Source organism: Danio rerio, chromosome 9, assembly GCF_049306965.1.
Source record: "Danio rerio strain Tuebingen ecotype United States chromosome 9, GRCz12tu, whole genome shotgun sequence".
NCBI classification, from domain to species: Eukaryota; Metazoa; Chordata; class Actinopteri; order Cypriniformes; family Danionidae; genus Danio; species Danio rerio.
Genome location: NC_133184.1, coordinates 22,664,407 through 22,686,418, shown reverse-complemented (window position 1 = coordinate 22,686,418; position 22,012 = coordinate 22,664,407). Strand labels below are relative to the sequence as shown.

Genomic DNA, 22,012 nt, shown 5'->3' with positions numbered 1-22,012 from the left:
AATTTATTAAAAATTAAATTTGTCATTCAATGTGATGTGTCTATATTTAAATGCAATAAAAAGCGAGTAGCCAAATAAAAATCTCTTAAAGTAGGAAATAAGGACTTAATATCTATTTTAATATATATTTGAAAGAATTAATACAACCAGACAAAAAAGATTGCAGACAAGACGTTCACATTCATAACCCAGGAATGGATTTGTTGTGCTATATATACACATTAAATTGGGCAGTATTTCAAATCCCAGGTCTTTCATATAGGCTACTTCATTTTAGTAAAAAAAAAAACATTTTCTTATACTGACTGCGAAGAAATAATCCTGAAAGAACCCATCGTAAATCACAAAAATAGAAAACATTTAACTCTACACGCATTTCCTCTGATTCTTTTAAATTTCAATTGAACAATTTTCCAGCGTCATGTACTGCACAAGCATGCATTATTCTCCAAGCCGTGTTCTGAGGTCAATTTACTGGAGAATTTAGGTGGGGAGTTGATTCGTTCAGGGCATTTAATAATCATTCAAACTAAATGAATAGTTTGTTTTGTGCTCATTTTCTCGTTCTTCATAATGTAGAATGACTGAATTGCGAGGAACAGTCGCTTATTATTTGACAGCATATTCAAGTTACTCTTTGCTTTGAAGTGTCATTCATTTTTGCCCTGTTCAAATGCGCTATTTTTAGCTGAAGAGATTTGTGCCAGTGTTGTAAAGCTGGTATAGTCCATACGCGCGGCACAATTGAAATAATACTCAAAGTGCAAACATACTTGAATTGCGACGTATGTGTTATATAATAATTCTTGTGCTAATCGAATGCAGTGCTCTGATAAAACGAGTGTGTGTTGAGTTAGTCGAGTAATTGCTCATGTGATGTCAATGACGAGAGAGTTTTTTGGAGGGCAAGTGTCACCCTTGTTCTTTCATTTTGGCAATAAATCCCATGGATATATTGCATTAAATAACAATTTAAATTTGTTGTCACGCCTGACATTTTCTTTATAACAAAAACCCCAATTTTTGATTTTTTTTAATCAATCGACAATAAAGCCGAGTACGATCCAAAGAGATATTTTAGGCTACATTGGACCAGTTTTTTTTTCTTTATATATATATATATATATATATATATATATATATATATATATATATATATATATATATATATATATATATATATATATATATATATATATATATATTATTATTATTATTATTATTATTATTATTATTATTTTGACTTTTTAAATTCGATGCTGATTATATTCTTTTATCCTAATAATAATGTCTATATTTTATTTTGCCGTGACATTCAGATCAGGACTACGCGTATATAACTATTAGCACAAACCCACAATTTTAGTTAAATATAATTAAAACAGTAATTAAAACAACAATTAAACATTCATTAAAATAATTAAGAACTTCTTTGATTTGTGGTAAAAAGCGCACAAAAATATTGTATTTTATGCATTTTAAATATATCGTGTATAATGTGCATTTTAAATAAATAATATATATATATTTAATTATAAAAATTATAATTATAAAAAAGTCGTTACTGATGAAATGCAAACAGGTAAAAAAAAATCTATTCGAAAATAAAATGGCAGTCAAACTTGGGTTAAACTAAATTAAATTAGTCGAGTAAATCAAACAAATTAGCTAGTTATATTCATGCCTGCTTGGTAAATTCGAAAATAAATGTAGATGTGCCAGTAAGGCTGATACACGTAAAAGAAAATTTGTCTTTGTAATTAGCCTAAAAAATAATAATATACAATAATAAAGGGAAGTTACTATGAACTTTTAATCACTTTGTTACCCCACATATAGAAGTTAGTCTATATTTTACCCAATTTGGGTTTAAATAGTGCACATTATTGAGTGTGTAAAATGTTTGCTTTATTTCCTTAATCATTTTCTTCTGTTTTTCATGTATTAATTTAAAATGTTGTTAAATGATTAATCATAATACTCGTTTCTAGTGTTTTCTAATGTAATTTTGTGATTTAGATTGTGGGCTATTACCTTTTTTATATATATTTTTTGTTATTTCAACCCATTGGCTCATTAAATTGTCTTTTTATTTTATGTTGTCCTTTCGGCAATACAATAACATAATCGTTATTTTGCTACATTAGAGATTATAAGCTGAACACTGATGAAAGTATTCTTAATTACAAAATAACATTGTAATTAATTTGGAAACACCGATAAGACGAAACACCACTGGTTTAACCGTATAACTCTAGCTAACGTGTCATAATCCCCTCGCTTTTGCACTGCAAAGATAAACCGAATATTTCATTTATGTTTTCAATTCATATAGCAACCTCGATTTCGGAAGCCAGCAAGACTCGTGTTAACTGGCCTTGACACTTTTATATGAACCTTAATTACATCCGTAACAGTAATTTTACTTATGTAAATTAAATCAGCATAGCTAATTTTTTCCCCAAAAAATCTATATTACCTAGAATTGTAATTAGTGTTTAACTAGGAAACTGGTGGGGTGGTGATGGTTGATTGTGGAGAGAAATTATGTATTAATAAGTTTTAAATAATTAAATGTACAATTTGTGCTGTTTATCAAATTGTATAGGCCTATTGATTTTAAGCAGTAAAGGAACTATATTAATATCAGCCATGGAGAAAATGTAGGCTATAAGTTTAGACATTAGGGAAAGAAACAGAATTTGCATGCGTATTTCTTAATCATAAACAAATAGACATGTTTAAAGGTCAAACAAATTTTACGATGACCCTGTGCTATAACAGAAACTGTAGAAATACATATTGTTAAATTAATTTGTCACGGATTTCGATTTTAAAAAGGATTAGGCTATTATTTTCATTCATTGAAGAATTTAACAAAAACACACGTTTTAAGGAAAGGTAGCCCTTTATCTGCTTGTTAAATCGAATGAGGTTAATTCCCAGTAAGATGGCCATCTCCAAATTCCAGCTCAGAGTTCCTCCACCATGCTTATTTTCCTCCTCTTCCATTGGACATCATATTTTGGCTCTTTCTCTTCCCGCGCCTCCCATTGGTCGCGCTGGGTTTGACAAACAGCAAAAGGGTTGCCCTTAACGCTTCGAAAAAAAGTTTTCCAGAAGTGAATATCAATCAGAGAGGACTCAACGACAGAAAAAGAGACGTAGAGAAGTTGGAAGGAGACGAAAAACATTGAGCTATATTAGCAAACTGTCTTCTCGGACAAGGTTTTGAGCCGTAGTCCGTACGTTGAGAATGGGTTCTTTTATTTTTAAGCCTTTACAAGGCATACATTAGACTTGGGCTTGGATTACCGTCGTCACCGGAGACCTAAATCCACCCGTTATAAACATTTTGCGCGTGCGGCATTCTTGCGCTGCCGCCCGGACGGAGTTTCTATTCGCCCTTCGTTGGATTTGCAGTGGGAGAGATGAGTGACAGGAGACGGTCCGCTGCTGCGCTGAGTTCACGAGCGCACGCCTTCTCGGTTGAAGCCCTGATCGGGACAAACAAGAAGCGGAAGCTTCGTGGCTGGGAAGAAAAGGAGCTGGAGCTGTCTATGGAGAGCCTCGCGAGCAACGGACAATTGGGAGACGGAGAGGATCCCGCTAATTGTCTGGATATCGACCCTGGTTAGTGCGTTATGTCATGGCAAGCTGAATTGTTGACACTCAAACTTTTAGACCGCATTTAAACGTTTACCCTGCACAAAATATGTTATTTCATTGTCGCAGGCCTATAGTTGGCCCAAACATTGAATTTCGCAACTTACAAATTCATAGAAAGTTTACAGAAAAATACTTAATAAAACAGACATTTAATTCCTCAGAATAGCTAACACGTCTTCCTTTATTTCATAACTGAGCAACCTGTAGAATAGCCTAGGACATTTGCAGATTTTGTTTATATGTATGTTTGTTTGTTTACTTTTAGAAAGAATGTTGTGCTTTAATTCAGGCCATGCACATGCAAGAAAATTTAATATTTGGTGCGTTTGGCTAAATACCGAGTATAATGCACCCATGGCCTAACAATTCTATATATGTTTCATCAGGTAAACAGCAGACCATATAGAGATTAATTGGAAACAGGAAAGTACAGTTAGAAACTGTTCCCTGTAGAAATCAGTTTTTGCATTCATCCTGATCTTAACAGATAAGTGCACTTGTAAATATACGCGAGCAGGCGCTTACGCACATAACTGTGTGTGCGCGCGCGTATGTGTGTTTCTTGGTTTCATCGCTGTAGTTCAACTGTTGCAACGTTAGTCATCACTTCATTAGTTTCGCTTCAGAAGCATTGCCATTAGGCAGACCATTAAGTTCAGCATAACAGGCTGCTGACTGATCATTCTGTACATATTATGATATAGTCCACTATTGAGGGCGATTTTAAATGTGACTTCACCTCATTTTTAAAAATAATACTGAGCACAGATAGATGGTTATAGTTGGCCAATACTGTAACAAAAGAACAGCATTATCAGAGGACGACGCAAAGCGCGACAGGTGAGTACACTAAATGCAATTGTTAATAATATTTTTATTTTTAAACAACTGTCAAGAGGCGTTTGAGACATACTACGCATATAAAAACTGGATTTCCACGAGATTACGCCGTCTGGGCCAACAGGTCAAATAGGCCTGCTTGTGTCAAAATTGTTTTCATACTAAACCAGTGTTATTTACCACTAAGAAAGAATATTAATTGTGTTTGCTTATAAATGTCCAAGGTAATTTAACAGTTTGACCCGACGACACCTACAAGCTAAATCAGTTTTGATTCAAATATCGCTACTATTTACTATGCCAATTTAAACCTATTTAAAGTCATTAATTTAACTGCTCAATATAGCCTACATCAAAAATGGAATAGAGTTGTTGCTCGACTGATTGAAAAATTGGTTTAGCCGTGACACAATACGGGATTATAAGATAATAGGGAAAGATAAAGATAAAAAAGATGAACAGTTGTTCTTTTTTTTTGTGTAAAATTATTTCAATCACTCGATCGCTCTATTGTCTTGTCCCACACGCATGCATAGGCTATAGTGTACAGATGACTTTGTCATCTGTTCAAGGCTTCAACATGCGGGGGGTGACTTAATGATTCTTTTTATCAGTCATTTCAGTAAACACGAATTAGTTTCTACTTCTTTTAATAACAGTAATTACTAAGAAAGATCCTATCTTGAATAATTACAGAGTAAAACAAATTTTTACTTTTTAAAAATGCATCAAGAAATATACTTATTGAATCACCAACAGACTTTAATATTTTAAAATACATCTTTGTTTTAAAATAGAAGTAACTTGTGAATTAAACTATTTTCGACCCCAAATAACTATGGGGCATCGTTTTCTTCGTCTTGGACGGTTCAAAAATGTTGGATTTAAATTGTTGCTCCTTTTAAAATTGAATCATTATCAGTTTTGACTTTGATATCCGTAATTTAAGATAACCATTACATATTTTCACATCAGTTTAATGTAGCCTATGGTTATCCTTTATCATCTTGCGCATTGTGCTTTTCATAGAATATAATAAACCAAGTTAATAATGGAATATTTATATACTACCAACTGTTTACTAATTACACTAATTGTTTTTAATTGTCTATTTTAAAATGAACAGAATTTTGTGCGTGCCAATTCACAAAAATGTTACAACTGGACCACTGAAAACGGATGCATTATTTTTCCTCCTCAAATATTAATGTTAAAAAATTCTTGAATAATTTACCTACTTTTCCACTTCGGTTTGCGTTGTGTTAAGTTAGTATTTTTATTAATAAGGTTATGCCTCTTATTTCATTTTACACTATTTTTTTTGTCTTTCCATATTATTTTTCTTCGATGTCATTCAACTGGTAGTGTTTTGCCCTTTCTCTTGCATAATTCCCAGAGCGACAAAATCAAAATGAAAGACGACAGATGTGTACATTTAAAAGGAGTCTTAATCTTTATTTTTATTACCTCCCTCTTACATGAGACTGAGTGAAGTCCAGCGGAAACAGGTGGTTCTGGGCCTGCTGGATTGGGTTACCCTGCAATTTCATGCTTAGTTCGCCTCTATACCCCCCAAAAAATTAGGTCATTCAAACAAAAGTCAAACACTGTGCAGGAAGGCAAAATATTGACGTGAAAATTCTTTTTTGCAATATGTATAAGCAACAGAAAAAAATGTTAAAGTGTTAGTAGTTCTGCGATCGCCTATCAATTCTGTTTTTTTTTTTTTTTTTTTGCTTCATTGCGTCAAATCGGTTACCTTAAAGTTACATTAAAGTTTACGGGTTTAGAGATATCGTTTCCAAGGTAGGTTATGCCATGATAATGATACATCTTGTCTTATTTTGAGGATATTGTTTGTAGTGTTCAGTTGACGCTGGTAGGCAACAGTTTGTCGTGTTATGTTGTAAGCAATTCTGGCAGAGCTATTAGTCTTGTGGAATGGCTCACTGACAGCATCTCAGAAACGACAGCACATTGATGGCTTTGGATAAAGTTGAGGACATGCCTGAGAGATTGCATGAAAGAAGCGACAGGGTTCATTACTATAATTACGCTGATTGAATCTCTCACGAGGTTGATGAAAAGTCAGACTCGGGCTCTGGGGCTCCGAAAGCTTTTGCCCGTGCACGGCTTCAGAGGGTGCTGTGCACAGGGGTGCTGGTGGTTTGGCCCAGGCTGCTGCAGCCAGTCTTTTTGAAGCTTATGGTTACACAGTCTAATTTGCATGACATGTACTGCCAACAATCCATCTTATTTGAATAGCCTGAGGTTGAAGTCACCTGAATATTTTAAAAATATATATTGATATATTGTGTTTTGTTTTTAACATAGGCCTATTTTGCCTATAGGTTACTAACAGTGCCAAGGCTTAAATTTCTCTGCTATTTCATTTGCTTTAATCCCTGTTCATCAAGTTTATGATTTGTAATTAGCTTTTGTTATTATAATTATTTTATTTTTATCTTAACGTTCAAGGTAGTTTCCTTCCAATCAGGATACTAAAAATCTTTAAAAACACACACTAAAAATGCAATTTCCTTAAAAATATAGGCACTTAATTACTTCAATCAATTGCAAGACATTCGTGTTGTGACTTACGTTGATCAATGCCATTAATGTGCTGTTTAACCCCGCGCACTTACCAAAATAATTAAACAAGGAGTAAAGGTTATTTTCTGGAAACAATATGAAATATACCCACTCAATTGGTGCTGTTTTTTATTCAACAGTCCATCATGAGCGAATCCAAGTCGTTTTTCTTTTACGGCTGCAGGTGATCTGGTTCTACCGTTCAGTATTGTCAACGGGCCTCCAGAGGCCCTCGTCCTGCTGCTGGCGTTTATAATGATTTTATTTGTTCTTTGTAGATTCAGAGGCCAGCCCGGGCTCTGACGGCGAGGGTCTGGCGGAGCGGACGTCCTGCTCGTTCGGCTCCCCGGCGGACCTGACTTCCGCCGCCTGCGACCCCTCACCATCAGCCTCTATGGAGGAGATCCAGGTGGAGCTGCAGTGCGCTGACCTGTGGAAACGCTTCCACGACATTGGCACAGAAATGATCATTACAAAAGCTGGAAGGTAAAACTGAAAACATAATTATAAAGAAATTAAATGAGTATGATTGTAACATTCGGCCAATTGGCAACATAAAAATATGTTTGGGTTAAATTTAGAATTTATTTGTTTATTTTTTTAATAGTTTGATGTAATCTCTACTCCAACGTTTTAAAAACTATTACATTCAAACACTGTATAAACTGAACTAGACCGGCTTTAGATTAACTATCTCAACAGTAAACCACTTTCTAAATAAAAAGTTTTTAATGCAAAGTCAGAAAATATTGCATATTGTTAGCATATACTTTGCATAGGCTAGTTTTTTATTAAGTGAAAGAAAAACCCCTGAAGAGGGTAAAAGTAAGTAAAAGTAAGCTAATTATTATTATAATTATAACAACAATAATAATAATAACACAATTATTACCCTAACTACTTATTCATTTGTTTTTGTTTAAATTGAATATTTTTTTATTTTAACTATTGATTATAATTATGTACTCCCATGTGTAATAAATGTGCTAATTAAAACAAAACTGAACAAATGTATTTTCCCTTATTTTAACATGATGTAAAGCGTATATATATTTAGTTTCTGCTGAGAGTGAGGTGAAAGTTTTAGCCTATATAACAAACCAATAACAAACTAGTATTAACAAAACAAAAAACAATAGCAAAGCATACATTTAAATTCAGTTCATTTTATTCAGGGTATTTATTTAAAACACATAGAAAATAAAGTATTGTGAGCATTTGTAATAGACCAACACATACTGACAGCTTGCGGAGCACACGCACGCGCAAAAACATCTCAAGGTATTGTTTGGCAAGAGGAGGTGGCTGCGCACGGGGACTAAAAACATGAAAACAGTGTTTTGGGGGCGCTAATGTGTTACATATGGGCAGAAGTACCTAATCACAAACCACAACCAATATGGCGAGCTACGGTATAGGGCTATTTCACTATTCAACCTATAACGGTGAGCGAAACAGAACAACAACAACTGTTTCTAATTAATGTATTTGAAATATGTTTTTCGTTTTCTTTCTCTTTTGGGCGTCAATTACAGCCCAAACCGAGCATATAACTTAACCTGAGCGGGTCACAGTAAGACCTTTCGCCCCTTATTTTCTCGACGGGATTGCCAGGTATTTCCGTGTCATTTTTACACTTTACGATCAAATCAACATGAAAACATGTCTCCGTTTATAGGTGTAATTCCTTGTTTTAAAACACAGGGTAAACCTGTGCTTAAGAACACTTCCTGATTGTACTGGATGATTGTAAAGTAGTGATTATTAATAGAAGTCTATGTTATGGTGGTTTAAATTAACTTAACCGCTGTTAAAAAATACAGAAAAAAATAGTTTTTACATAACTGAGTAAAATAGTTTGTCTGTCTCCAAATCACGCAGAGTAGCCTAAAGCTTTCTTTTAAAATGTGTTTGGAAACGACAGCTAACGAATAGTTAATAAGACAAACACAAAATGAATTAAAAGAAGTAATGTAAATTCTAAAACTAATAATTTGGAAGACTTTTTTTCTCAGACCTTTCTCAATTATAAATACATTTCTTAGGCCTACACCACATGATGTTTTCATCATCAAAATACTCTTTCTTCTGATTCTTCGCACTTGTGTAATAAATCACGCCTGTAGCAATTTTTCATTGGAACAGTAAACAATTTTGTTTGTGCCAGAACCCTTTATTAAACAATTTAACTTGTGTCCAAAATATATTACGTGTTAAATAGACTGCTGGCTTACATATTCAGTCAGAATTTGAGCCTAAAATAATTGCTTTTTTAATGCAAGATTCATGAATAGCGGCGTGTATTTATTCCCCTTCTAATAATAACCCTATAAATTTCGAGGTGTAGGGGGTGCGGCTGAGCAACCAGACACTTTTTCTCATTATGAACAAAGAGATTTATGACGCCTAAATGAAAAAACAAAGAAGTAGCTTTTGAAGTGTAAAATGAGGAATTAGCCAAAAATGTCTTTTTGGACGTGGCTAGCTCTTTAAACATCTAACTCTTTGTTCAGTTTAGTTTATTTGAACTTTTTATAGACTTTTGTGAATTCTTTGATTAGTCTGTTGTCCACTTCTTTTAATTTAACAAAATAAACTCTGTTATTATTAGCAAATGGTCACCAAGAATGATTAAAATAATGGTTTTATTGCTCCTATATGGTTTTGGTGGTGTCTGGCAGTTGTATATATATATTTAACATGTATCACTCCAAACATGTGGCACATACTTTCCTTATTTAATTTTATTAATTGGATGTCATGTTTACATTTCACATTTTCAGTCTAATTTCTCTCTACCATATATTCTAGAAAATCATCTTATAAAATGTTGCAGTCCTTTCACTTTTATAAAATAAGGTTTCAAATTAGTTTTCCCAGTGCTTCCTTATAAGAACAAAATAATTATTCCTTAATGAGTAGTTCAGTCAACAGCTCTTAAATTGGTTTCCAAGTGTGAAGAACATATTAATAATCAGTGTAAAAGTAACATGAGTTACATAATAATATTACTTTTCTAAGTAACAAGTAACGCATTAATTTAAAAAATTAAGTAAGAATATTTGAGTTACTTTTCTGAAAATGTAATGTGTTACTTTTTAGTTAAATTAATTTGCTTTTAAAAATAAATAGCTGAATTAAAATTAAAACAGTCACAATGAAACAAGCAGTCAATGAGAGAATGTGTTCATTTCGTTCATGTGTTCATTGTCTCAATGGACAGTGATTTTATTCAAGACTTTAAACTTTCAATAATCTGTATACGGCATGTATAGCTCTGTGGTCATGAAGTTTTCAGATAACATTATCCTAAAATATATATTTTTTTTGAGTCTTGTGTGTGTGTGTGTGTGTGTGTGTGTGTGTGTGTGTGTGTGTTTAAATACTTTATTTATAGGGATTTTTAAAAATAAATTTGCACAAAACAAACAGTCAACAACCACAATAAGGAAATAATTTCTCTTTTCGGGCTGTAACAGAAGTGACACCTAGCTGACAGTTTGCAAACATTAAAGTCCTCGAGCGTCATACAAATTGACAGCAAGTGTACGTATAGGGTGCATACACAACTTATTACATACAGTAATGACAAACAAATAAGTATAATAATAAGTTATAAAAAAGAAAATGCAAAAATATATACAATACATATAAGCAGACCATTCAGTGTGTAATAGAAGGAAGGTTCTGTATACCTTTATTACAAGCAAGCCCATTGTGAAAGGCATTAAAAGGTTACAGGAAGAGGAAAAAGGGATGATAAAAAATAATAATTAAAACGGGTGTGCAGGGGGATGTTTTGAGATTGTATGGGATTAAATATCCTCCTGCTCTGAGAATTATAAATTATCAATGAATGTAAGAAAGAGAGACCATGTTTTTTTATGTGTTTTCTAAAGATAAATGAAGGTTATGCTGTACGTTGTTAATTGCAGAGTTCCACATTTTTAAAAAAAGAGAAAAAAAAAAACAAGTTCTAAAAGAGATCCAGCCACAGATAGATAATTAAAAGTAACACAAAAGTAACCCAAAAGTAACACCACATTTCTTACCATAAAAAAGAAACTAACGCAGCTAGTTACCTTTTTGGGGAGTAACTCAACATTGTAATGCATTACTTTCAAAAGTAACTTTCCGCAACACTGATAATAATACAAAGAATATATATTTTTCACTGTAAAGGACCTCTTAGAATGTAAGTTTATTTGGATAATAAAGGTCTTTTAGGGAACCACCAATGCCAAACGTATACTTACAGCAAAATATTGATTTAAAAAGAGCCTTTATTTTTAAGAATTAATTTTGTTGTTGACAGTGTTTGATTAATTTACATTTTACTCTGTTTTAGGAGAATGTTCCCTGCTATGAGGGTAAAAATAGTGGGATTGGATCCACATCAGCAGTATTACATTGCCATGGACATTGTACCAGTGGACAACAAGAGATACAGGTAAACACTACTTAAATGAGTGTGAAGCAATTTGACTGGGCATTTGTATACACTCTGGAAAAGTGATCCCTCTTGAAATGAGCTGGGAGATTTACACGAGTAAGCAACGGTGACTGTAACCCTGACAGAGTTGCCGTATCAGCACTGAAGTTGGTGTAATGTAACCCTATGATTTCGCTCTCACCATGACAACCTTCCATCACACACGCGTAGAGACAAGGGTTACTTAAATGCAACTAAAGCCTGCATGTCCAGCCTGCTGCAGTGCACTTGTCCATTTCATTGCAAGTCATGCATGTCAGATTATGTTCGTTTTATTTAATAGTAAAAGGACATAATGATCTGCTAGATTAGCTCTCCTTGCTTCTTCCTGCAATCACTAAATCGGCAAACGCATCTGATTTTTGTTTGTATCCTGTGAAAGTATTTGAGCTGTGTTTATGCTTTAGTTCCACATGCTGATGTATGAGAGTAGAAGTGGAAACGGCTGAAATCTGAACTCTGTTTTAGGGAATAAGAGGCCATGAATAAGGATATTATGTTCATAGTCATACACGAGTGCATCAGATCTGTTTTTAAAGTTGTTTTAAGTCTGCTGGAATTAATGCATAGATCTCAATGCTTTAAAGACAATAAATGCTTGAAACGAAACAAAAAAACAATGCACAACATTGTGGGTGTTATTATGTTAATGAATCAGTGTTTGTGACAGCACAATAATCTTCAAGGTCAATTACTCTTAGATTAATGTATGCATTTACTGAAAACGAAACCACAACGGATTGAGCACTGGCCTTGAAGAGAGCCATTTAGAACCCCCAAATATCATGGAGGATTTTAGAAGCCAGAAGATCTTGTAAAATTAAATAGGATTTTCTTCCTGGCTGGGGAATTTACCACAAGGCTTTGCAAACGGAGCAAAGAGCTGTCACTGGAATGCCTCATGTGTCTCGAGGGCTCGGGTCTGGAAACGCAGCCTTTATTGGAATTTACTCACTTTACTTAGGCCCGCTGCCCTTTTCAAGCGACACAGAGTTTGTACTAGACTTGTTAAATCTTTCTTTACGTGTTACTTGAATTACTCTACTCTTTAATGTGGGCATTCGGTATGGCTTATATTTGAGAGAAGAAATAGGAAAGTGCAGAGCGGCCCAGATTTTGGATCTGTTGCAGACCCTCGCCAGCTAATTTATTCACAAATATCCTGCATGCGCTGGCTGCCGTTTTTGTTTCTCCATTTAGATGTTGGCCTGTTTGCCTCACTTTTTTTTTCTTTGTCCAGCTGTCTACTTCAGGCATGCCAGTCCTCTCTCTTATTTTATATATGCACTCTAATACACACAATAAACGCACATGGTGCAGAGCACATGCTCTAGTCCACACTTCAGGGTATCACTTACTCTGTCAGTATAAGAAACTCAATATATGACTTGGTCTATTTGCTGCCTTGTATAAGAGAGCACAAGCATATCTACACTACACTATGCTGTAAAAAGTGATTAGTTATTACTTTACTGAAAGAAAAGCTGAGTAAATTGATTAAACAATTATTTCTAACTTATAATTGTTAAGCTAATTTTCATAATCTTGAACACATTAAAAAAATGCTGCAAAACTGCTCATTTTAAATGAGCTGAAATATGACAATTCTTTAGTTTTTTTGGGACAACTTGTCACAGCTTAATCAAAAAAAAAAAAAAAATCCTCAAAACATTGTGTTGGATAGATATTGCTCTGTATGGACTTTTTTGTCCTGTTGTCCTGTTTTGTACTGTACATATTTATTATGTATATATAAATACATGCATGGATATATTTGAGAAAAAATATATCTATTTGGATATAAAATATTTATTTATATGATATAAATTATATGTTAGTGTAAATTTCTTTTTAACAAAATTGCTTTATGTAGTTTTATTTCTATGTATATGTGTGTGTATAACATATACATAATAAATATATATAATTCACAGGGATATATTATGTCAAACTTTTATTTTGGATGTGATTGATAATGATTAATTTTTGCTCAGCACAAAACATTTTTTTCTCTTAAAATAAAATACTTGTTAAATAACTTAATTGTTTTATGTTCAATCAGCTTAAATTTAAGTTAACTTAACCCATTTGTGTTGGGACAACATTAATGAATTATGTGGAACCCTTCGTTTTTTTTTTACTGTGCGTAGTTAAATTACGTAATAATTTTAAGACAAGTCGAAGCCAAGTAATCACTTTTAAAAGCAACTGTTTATAATAACAGCACTATATAAATTAATATAAATTCATACTAATCAAAATCAAGCACATTGATCATTATCAAAAACTCATGTCTTTTCGATTACTTTTGACCTGACTTATCACAAAGATGTGATTATTTTGTGCCATAATAATCTAAAAAGTTGTTTAAGAGTTGATAATAAATAATTTATTAAATTTTAACATTGTAAAATGTAAAACCATTTTTTTAAAAATACTTGACCATTAAAGATTGAATGTTGTTATCGATTACCTTAATGTCCTACGACCATTAGTCAATTACTCATTAATTAAATGCTTTATTAAATTATTAAAATATTAACATAGAATTTCAAAGGTAAAGTAAAAGTAGCTCAAAGAGATTCAGCCAAACAAAAATGTCTATATTTACAAACTTAAACATTAATAAAAAAAAATTAAAACAACATTTTACAATCAAAGTCTTGCTGGTTTTAAATGAATTATTCAGATTTTCAGAATCCATAATCAGTATTTCACAGATATAGTATTTCACTGATTTGTTTTACTCATTTTTTCATTTTTCATCATTGCCACTTGTACTCTTACCGGCCATCTAAATCTATGTAAATACATCTGCATGTGTACAATGTTCTGCATGTGTTAAATATCGCTGGACTCTAATGGGCAGTCGCTCCGTCATCTGTCCAAAAAGGTGTCACATGAAGTTGGATCTTTATTGATTGTGCTAGAGCCAGATGGCAGATTTATGAAAGATGAAAGAGGCCTAATCAAATTTCCAGTCCTTTTTGGTCTTGGGTTTCCCTTTTCTTTAACACTTTCTCTGCTACATGGAGCATAACCCTAAACAGGACTCCAAACAGGAAATTGCAAAAACGCGTGGTACTGTATGCGTATGTGTGCGAGGGACAGACAGAGCGCGAGTGTTTGTGTTAAAGCGCACATGTTTTAAAGAAGATATATAACTTAAGATCCAGCAGATTAATGTCTATAAATATGCGTGGCACGCACGTGTGTTCATGTCTGGCAGTGGCCGGGTGATCTGGGAGAGAATAAGATAGACACAGAGGATGTTTAATGCTGCCAAGCAAAAACAAAAAGGGGCCAAATGAGAGTTTTGTCCATGTTTGAGAGTCGGGTGATGACTTTGGCAGAGGCGTTGCAGTTAAGCGCTTTCAACTGTGCGCATGGCCAGAACTAAAGGCATCCAGCTGTGCCTCAAGCTGTCAGCTGAGGAAATGCCCTGCAAACAATACAACAGAAGTGCCCAAAGACAGTCTTTCTAATGCTTTTCATCTACTCTGTTCATGTATACATACTTTTAAGTATATTCTGATGGATTCAAAAGGATATTTTGCTTGTATTGAATTTGTTTGTTTGAGATTTGAGAATGCATGAGTTATTTTTTGGCATTACACAGTGAGTCGTGGCCTGCTGGAACAGAGAATATCATTGAGTTTATGTGCTTATTGTTTTTGCAGGTATGTGTATCACAGCTCGAAGTGGATGGTGGCGGGAAATGCGGATTCGCCAGTGCCGCCCAGAGTTTACATTCACCCAGATTCACTGGCTTCAGGAGACACCTGGATGAGACAAGTGGTCAGCTTTGATAAACTCAAACTTACCAACAATGAGCTGGATGATCAAGGCCATGTGAGTTTACATTTAATTGCCATTAATGTCATAGAAATGTTATTAAAAGACTGAGGTCAGTCAGAATTTTTAAAATGTATATTATTTATTTATGAATGACACATAAAATTGATCAAATGTCATAGTAAGTATAATACTTATTAATACTATTTCTGCTGCTATGGATAATAATAATAATAATAATAATGACAGTAACAGTAATTTTCAATAACAGAAAATCCTCAAAACATAGTGTTTTAGATATTGCTCTGTATGGACTTTTCTGTCCTCTTTAGCAGGCTAAAACACCTCAAAACAAACACACATCTCTTATTACATCAGCTTAAGTAATTAAAGTCTCTTAACGGGAAAAGCGCTAAAAATCAATAATTAATAACATTCCCTCAATTCAAAATTCGATGTATTTAACAATATCATGAATTGATGTCTTATTGATAACTTTTGACCTAACTTATCTAATAAATTTGATTATTTTGTGCCAGCTTAATAGTTAATAGTTTGTGAGATGATGAAAAGATAAAGTATTACATTTAAAAATAATTGATTGTTTCTAGTGCTGGGCAAAAATTATCGCAATTAATCACATCCAAAATAAAAGTTTGTTTGACATAATAAAACTGTGTGCACTGTGCATATTTATTGTGTATATATAAACAGACACATGCATGCATGCATATATTTGAGAAAATACTGATTTATATTTAGATTTAAAATATATATTTATATGATACAAATTATATATTAATGTTAATTTATATTAAACACAATTGTTTAGTATAATTTAGTTTTATGCATGTGTGTGTATCACAGATACATAATGAATATATATAATTCATATACATACATACATACATACATACATACATACATACATACATACATACATACATACATACATACACACACACACACACACACACACACACACATATATATATATATATATATATATATATATATATATATATATATATATATATATATATATATATATATATATATTTGGGTGACGCAGTAGGTAGTGCTGACAGCAAGAAGGTCGCTGGTTTGACCCTCGGCTGGGTCAGTTGGCGTTTCTGTGTGGAGTTTGGATGTTCTCCCTGCGTTCACGTGGGTTTCCTCCGGGTACTCCGGTTTCCCCCACAGTTCAAAGACATGTGTTATAGGTGAATTGGGTAGGATAAATTGTCCGTCGTGTATGAGTGTGTATGGATTTTTCCCAGAGATAGGTTGCAGCTGTAAGGGTATCCGCTGTGTAAAACGTGCTGGATAAGTTGGCAGTTCATAAAGGGACTAAGCCGAAAATAAAATAAATGAATATATATATATATATATATATATATATATATATATATATATATATATATATATATATATATATATATATATATATATATATATATATATTTAAAAAAAATATATAATGTAAAAAAATGTATTATTATTTAACTTTAACTTATTTAACATACTATTTTGCATGGGATTAGTCACGTTATTCTTGGTTATTTCAGTTATTAGTATCACAGTTATCATGATTATTATATGCTCAGCACTAATTGTTTCAAATATTTTTGTTGTAATTGTTTATCTGAATTTTGCATGACCACTAGAGAGCTATAAACATTCATTCATATAAATCATTCATGTCATATAATTTCAGGTAAAGTAAAAGGTAAAATAAAAAAAACAAAAAAAAAAACAAACAAAAACAAATGTAAACATCAATAAAGGACATTTCACAACCAAAATCTTTCAGGCATTTAAATTAATTGTTCAGATTTTAATTAAGATACTCTCCAAATCATCCAACAGAAATACATTGATTTTTTTTTTCCTTACAAAATTCTGCACATAAAAATCTAAAAAAAAAGTCAGCAGATTCTGTCTGGCCCTGGTTATAAGTCATAATATGTGATCATGAACAGTAATTAACAATAAAAAGCATCTGATTGCATCTGTGATCTGATTATGTGCACTGAAGATGACAGTAATGATGTTGGAAAACCAACATTATTATCATAATAGTAAATTCAGTTTGAATATAAAATTAGCATTAGTTCAAATAAAAATATGTGTCTTTAAATCATAATAATATTTCACAACATTTGACTAAAATAAATACAGCATTTCTAAACTCTTTCTGACTCTTTCTGCTTTCTAAAATGAAAGCCACCACAAAACATGGAAAACCTGCACATTAATTATTTGTATTTGAGCAAAGAGACATTGCATCCACCTGACTATCCACTGTCAATGTTTTCGTAATGCACGCTAGTTGATGGATAGCAAACCTCGTCTCCCCTGAAGACATCTGTATATCCTCTTAAGCAAGAAAACCATTATTCACTGTATTCTCTGAAGAACTGGCAAAACTGGACAAAGAATGATTTTAATGTACTCGACTGTGATATTCCCCATGTGGTGTCTGTGCTCAACAACAGCTGAATACAACTGGAATGTAAGCACATGTTATTGTGTGGAAATGTATTCACCCCCCACCACCAAAATATATTTCTTTTCCATTTTTCATTTGTGTGTTTCGGTTGAAGTGTGTCTTGTGCCCAGTCGCTCTGGTGTTTGGCGTTGTGCTGAAGGATGATTTTATTATCAGACCGTCTGATGACACTCTCATCCGCAGCACGCTTTGTTAGCTTGTCTTGGTTATGTATCCTGACCGTGACAGTGACTTGAGGAATGGGGTGATACGTCCAGCTCTATCCAGAATAATGGGAGCCACAAGAAGAATGGGCTTAATTTACTCAGTATGGTTTTAAAGGCTTATAGACCTCATGTTATGTTCTAGGATTGAATGGACACTCTTTATGTTTTAGGGCCCAGAGTAACCGGTTTTAACAGTATTAGTGATTTTGAGGAGCTTTTGTTGTCCGGTCGATATATATTAATACATTTCTTTAACTTATTAAGTTGGCAGATATGAGTCTCTCTCTGTTTAAGGTGCATGGACAAACGCGTAAATGGGCGATTGTTTTAGAGTGATTATGTTGAGACATTGTTAAAATATCTGTTAAATAACAGCTTGTGATTCACTAGTATTTTCTTAATTCTCTGACGGCCTTTGTTGTGGAAAATATAACTACACTTTACAAACTAAACTTTAAAGACATTTTTAAAAACTCTTTCCTGTGTAAAAATAAAATGTGTATATAATAAATTTAACACTGGTAAAATACTAGTAGCACATTATTAGGTAATAATAATAATGAGTTATTTATATCAATCAATATTCATGCCAGTTTTTGAGCTGCTAAAAAAAAATTTAAAGTTACTTTATTAAATTTTACAGCATTGTCAATTATTTGGAGAAAAAAAAAACTTTTTATTCGTTTATTTGCTTGTTTACTTGCATATACTTTTTAGAATTTTATTTTATTTGTTTTTATTTTATTTTATTTTATTTTATTTTATTTTTATTCAATTTGATTCAACTCTATTATATTTATTGTATTTTATTTCAATTAAATTCTATTTTATTATAATTTAATTTATTTCATTTCAATTCTATTCTATTCTATTCTATTCTATTCTATTCTATTCTATTCTATTCTATTCTATTCTATTCTATTCTATTCTATTCTATTCTATTCTATTCTATTCTATTCTGTCTTATTCTATTTGGGCTTTTGCATCCCTGGCTCCGGGGCTCTTGAACTCTCTCCCTATGATATTAGACATGCTAAATCTTTTAAATTTTTTAAATCATCCTTGAAAACTCACTGCTATACACTCGCCTATTCATGAGGTGTGCATTCTTGGTTTGTTTTATGTTTATGGATATTTGAATGTTTTATCAGTTTTGAAAGTTTTATCTTGAATGATTTAATTTTACTGTTATTCTAAACTGTTTTATATCTGTATCTTTTTCGTGTAATGCGCTTTGAGAATTAAGTTTTAAAGGTGCCATATTAAAATAAATTATTCAATTCAATTCAATTCAATCCTATTCTATTCTATTCTATTCTATTCTATTCTATTCTATTCTATTCTATTCTATTCTATTCTATTCTATTCTATTCTATTCCATTCTATTCTATTCTATTCTATTCTGCTCTGTTCTGTTCAATTTTATGTTAATCTATTTTATTTGCTTCCTAAAAGCTGAAATAACCTTTTGTGTTTTCAAATACATAATTTTTACAGTGTCAACATCATGTATTGTGTGTGATGTCCTGAAAAGTTTTCACTACACAGTTAATGGTGATGTAAAAAATTAAATAAATAAGAACACACACACACACACACACACACACACACACACACACACACACACACACACACACACACACACACACATAGTCAGAATTATTAGCCCCCCTGAATTATTTTTCCCCAATTTCTGTTTAACGGAGAGAAGATTTTTTTTCAACACATTCTTATACATAAAAAAAAATTTAATAACTAAAGTCTAACAACTGATTTATTTTATCTTTGCCATGATGACAGTAAACAATGTTTGACTAGATATTTTTCAATACACTTCTATACATCTTAAAGTGACATTTAAAGGCTTAACTATGTTAATTAGGTTAAACTACTGTATAACTATGGTTTGTTCTGTAGACTATAAAAAAATAGCTTAAAGGGGCTAATAATTTTGTCCTAAAATGTTTTTTTAAAAAAATTAATAACTGCTTTTATTCTAGCCGAAATTTTGACCTAAAAGTGTTTTTAAAAAAAGTAATAACTGCTTTTATTCTAGCCAAAATAAAATAAATAAGACTTTCTCCAGAAGAAAAAACATTATCAGACATACTGAAAAAAAATTCCTTGCTCTGTTAAACATCATTTGGGAAATATTTAAAAAAGAAAAAAAATTGAAAGGGGGGCTAATAATTCTGACTTTAACTGCCTAATTATATCCAGTACTGGCTAAATGATTTTACATTTGTATAACAAGAATATGTCAAATGCTTTTTTATTACATTTATTTTTGTAGTAAGGCAATAACAAATTTTTTTTGGTCATTGTTTTTAAATTGATGTCGATTATTCGGTGAATGCATTTGCATAACCACTGTAATGGTGCAGTAAAGTCAGAGAGGAAGTCGAGAATAATTGCAGATGACAGGCTGCGTTTTCTTGACCCACTGCTGCAGTGTATCAATGTTTTAGATGCAGGGTTGATGTGGGTGAAGTAGTTTGCTTCGGGCCACGTCTGTGAACTTCACTGCTCTCTATTGGCATCTCGTCTGCATATGGGGCTGTTTTGACTCGAGTCACTGATGCTATCACTCCACTGTTCTGACAAATGTAATAACATATGGGTGATACAACTGCAGCAGGCTGGTGTTTTCTCAGGAAGAGGAGAGGGGACTTTTCTTATACCACAACCTCGTAAAAAGAGACTTTATTTTTTGTTCGCCTGGAGGGCGAGAAAGGGCCGGAATTGAAGTTAACCCTGGAACGTCCTGTGTGGGACCTCGTCGCCATGAAATATATGAGCCTTACGGTTATTTCGCACTTTCATAGCAAAATATCAAAAGAACGGCATTTATTGTTATTATTACTATTAAAAGTCTTTACTGCTTTATTGGATTGATTTAATGCAGTCTTTCTTATATTCTTTTACTGGTAGTGTATAATGTTACTCTTTTTGCCAATAAATGCTGTGCTTTTAAACTTTTATTCATCTAAGAATCCTGAAAAAATGTTCACAATGGTTTATAGCAATAGAGTATTTCTTGAGCAGAAAATCAGCATATTAGAAGGATTTCTGAAGACTTTAAATCACAGGAATTATTTGCAGTTTAAAAATAAAACAAAAAAGCTGAACAGAAGATAAAAATGTACACATCTTATTATTCTGAAACCTTTGAATATGTACAGTTATGAAAAATATTAAGAGATACCTAAATATTTCTCTTCAAGTTTTTCTCTGAATTTAAAATGGATTTTTTCTTTAGAACTAAAAACTTTTCTTCTATTTTTAAATCTAAAAATGTTAGCATGATTTACAGAAGACAGTGTATATACATGGACAGCTAAAGTCAGAACTTTTAGCCCCCCCTGAATTATTACCCCCCTGTTTATTTCTTCCCCCAATTTCTGTTTAACGGAGAGATTTTTTCAACAGATTTCTAAACATAATAGTTTTAGTAACTCATTTCTAATACCTGATTTATTTTATCTTTGCCATGATGACTGTAAATAATATTTGACTAGATATTTTTCAAGACAATTCTATAAATCTTAAAGTGATATTTAAAGGCTTAACTAGGCTAATTAGGTTAACTAGGCAGGTTAGAATTAGGCCAGTAATTGTATAACGATGGTTTGTTCTGTAGACTATCAAAAAATATATATAGTTTAAAGGGGCTAATAATTTTGTCCTTAAGATGGCTTTTGAAAAATTAAAAACGGCTTTTATTCTAGCTGAAATAAAACAAACAATACCTTTTTCAGAAGAAAAAAATATTAACAGACATACTGTAAAAATTTCCAAGAGATGGAAGGGCATCTGATGCGTAAAAACGTGCTGGATAAGTTTATAAAAAATATGATAAAAAAGTTGATTAATAAAGGGACTAAGCCGAAAAGAAAATGAATGAAT

The 22,012-nt window shown here is 32.4% G+C and overlaps 1 protein-coding gene and 1 long non-coding RNA gene across 3 annotated transcripts in view; both read left to right on the top strand.

The window, feature by feature from the left end:
* LOC141376109 (uncharacterized) overlaps nt 1-22,012 on the top strand; it is a 607,180-nt gene that overhangs the window by 68,085 nt on the left and 517,083 nt on the right. The window lies entirely within an intron of this gene.
* The window catches only part of tbx15 (T-box transcription factor 15), a 33,116-nt gene continuing 14,222 nt past the window's right edge, over nt 3,119-22,012 (top strand). The window contains exons 1-4 of one of the 2 annotated variants that reach the window (NM_001328433.1): nt 3,119-3,633; nt 7,380-7,587; nt 11,450-11,551; nt 15,274-15,445. In NM_001328433.1, the coding sequence (NP_001315362.1) occupies nt 3,432-3,633; nt 7,380-7,587; nt 11,450-11,551; nt 15,274-15,445 (684 nt within the window). In that variant the 5' untranslated portion in view covers nt 3,119-3,431. Of the gene's footprint in view, nt 3,634-4,267; nt 4,510-7,379; nt 7,588-11,449; nt 11,552-15,273; nt 15,446-22,012 lie in introns of those variants that run through there. The other variant, XM_021478599.3, reaches the window with a different exon arrangement.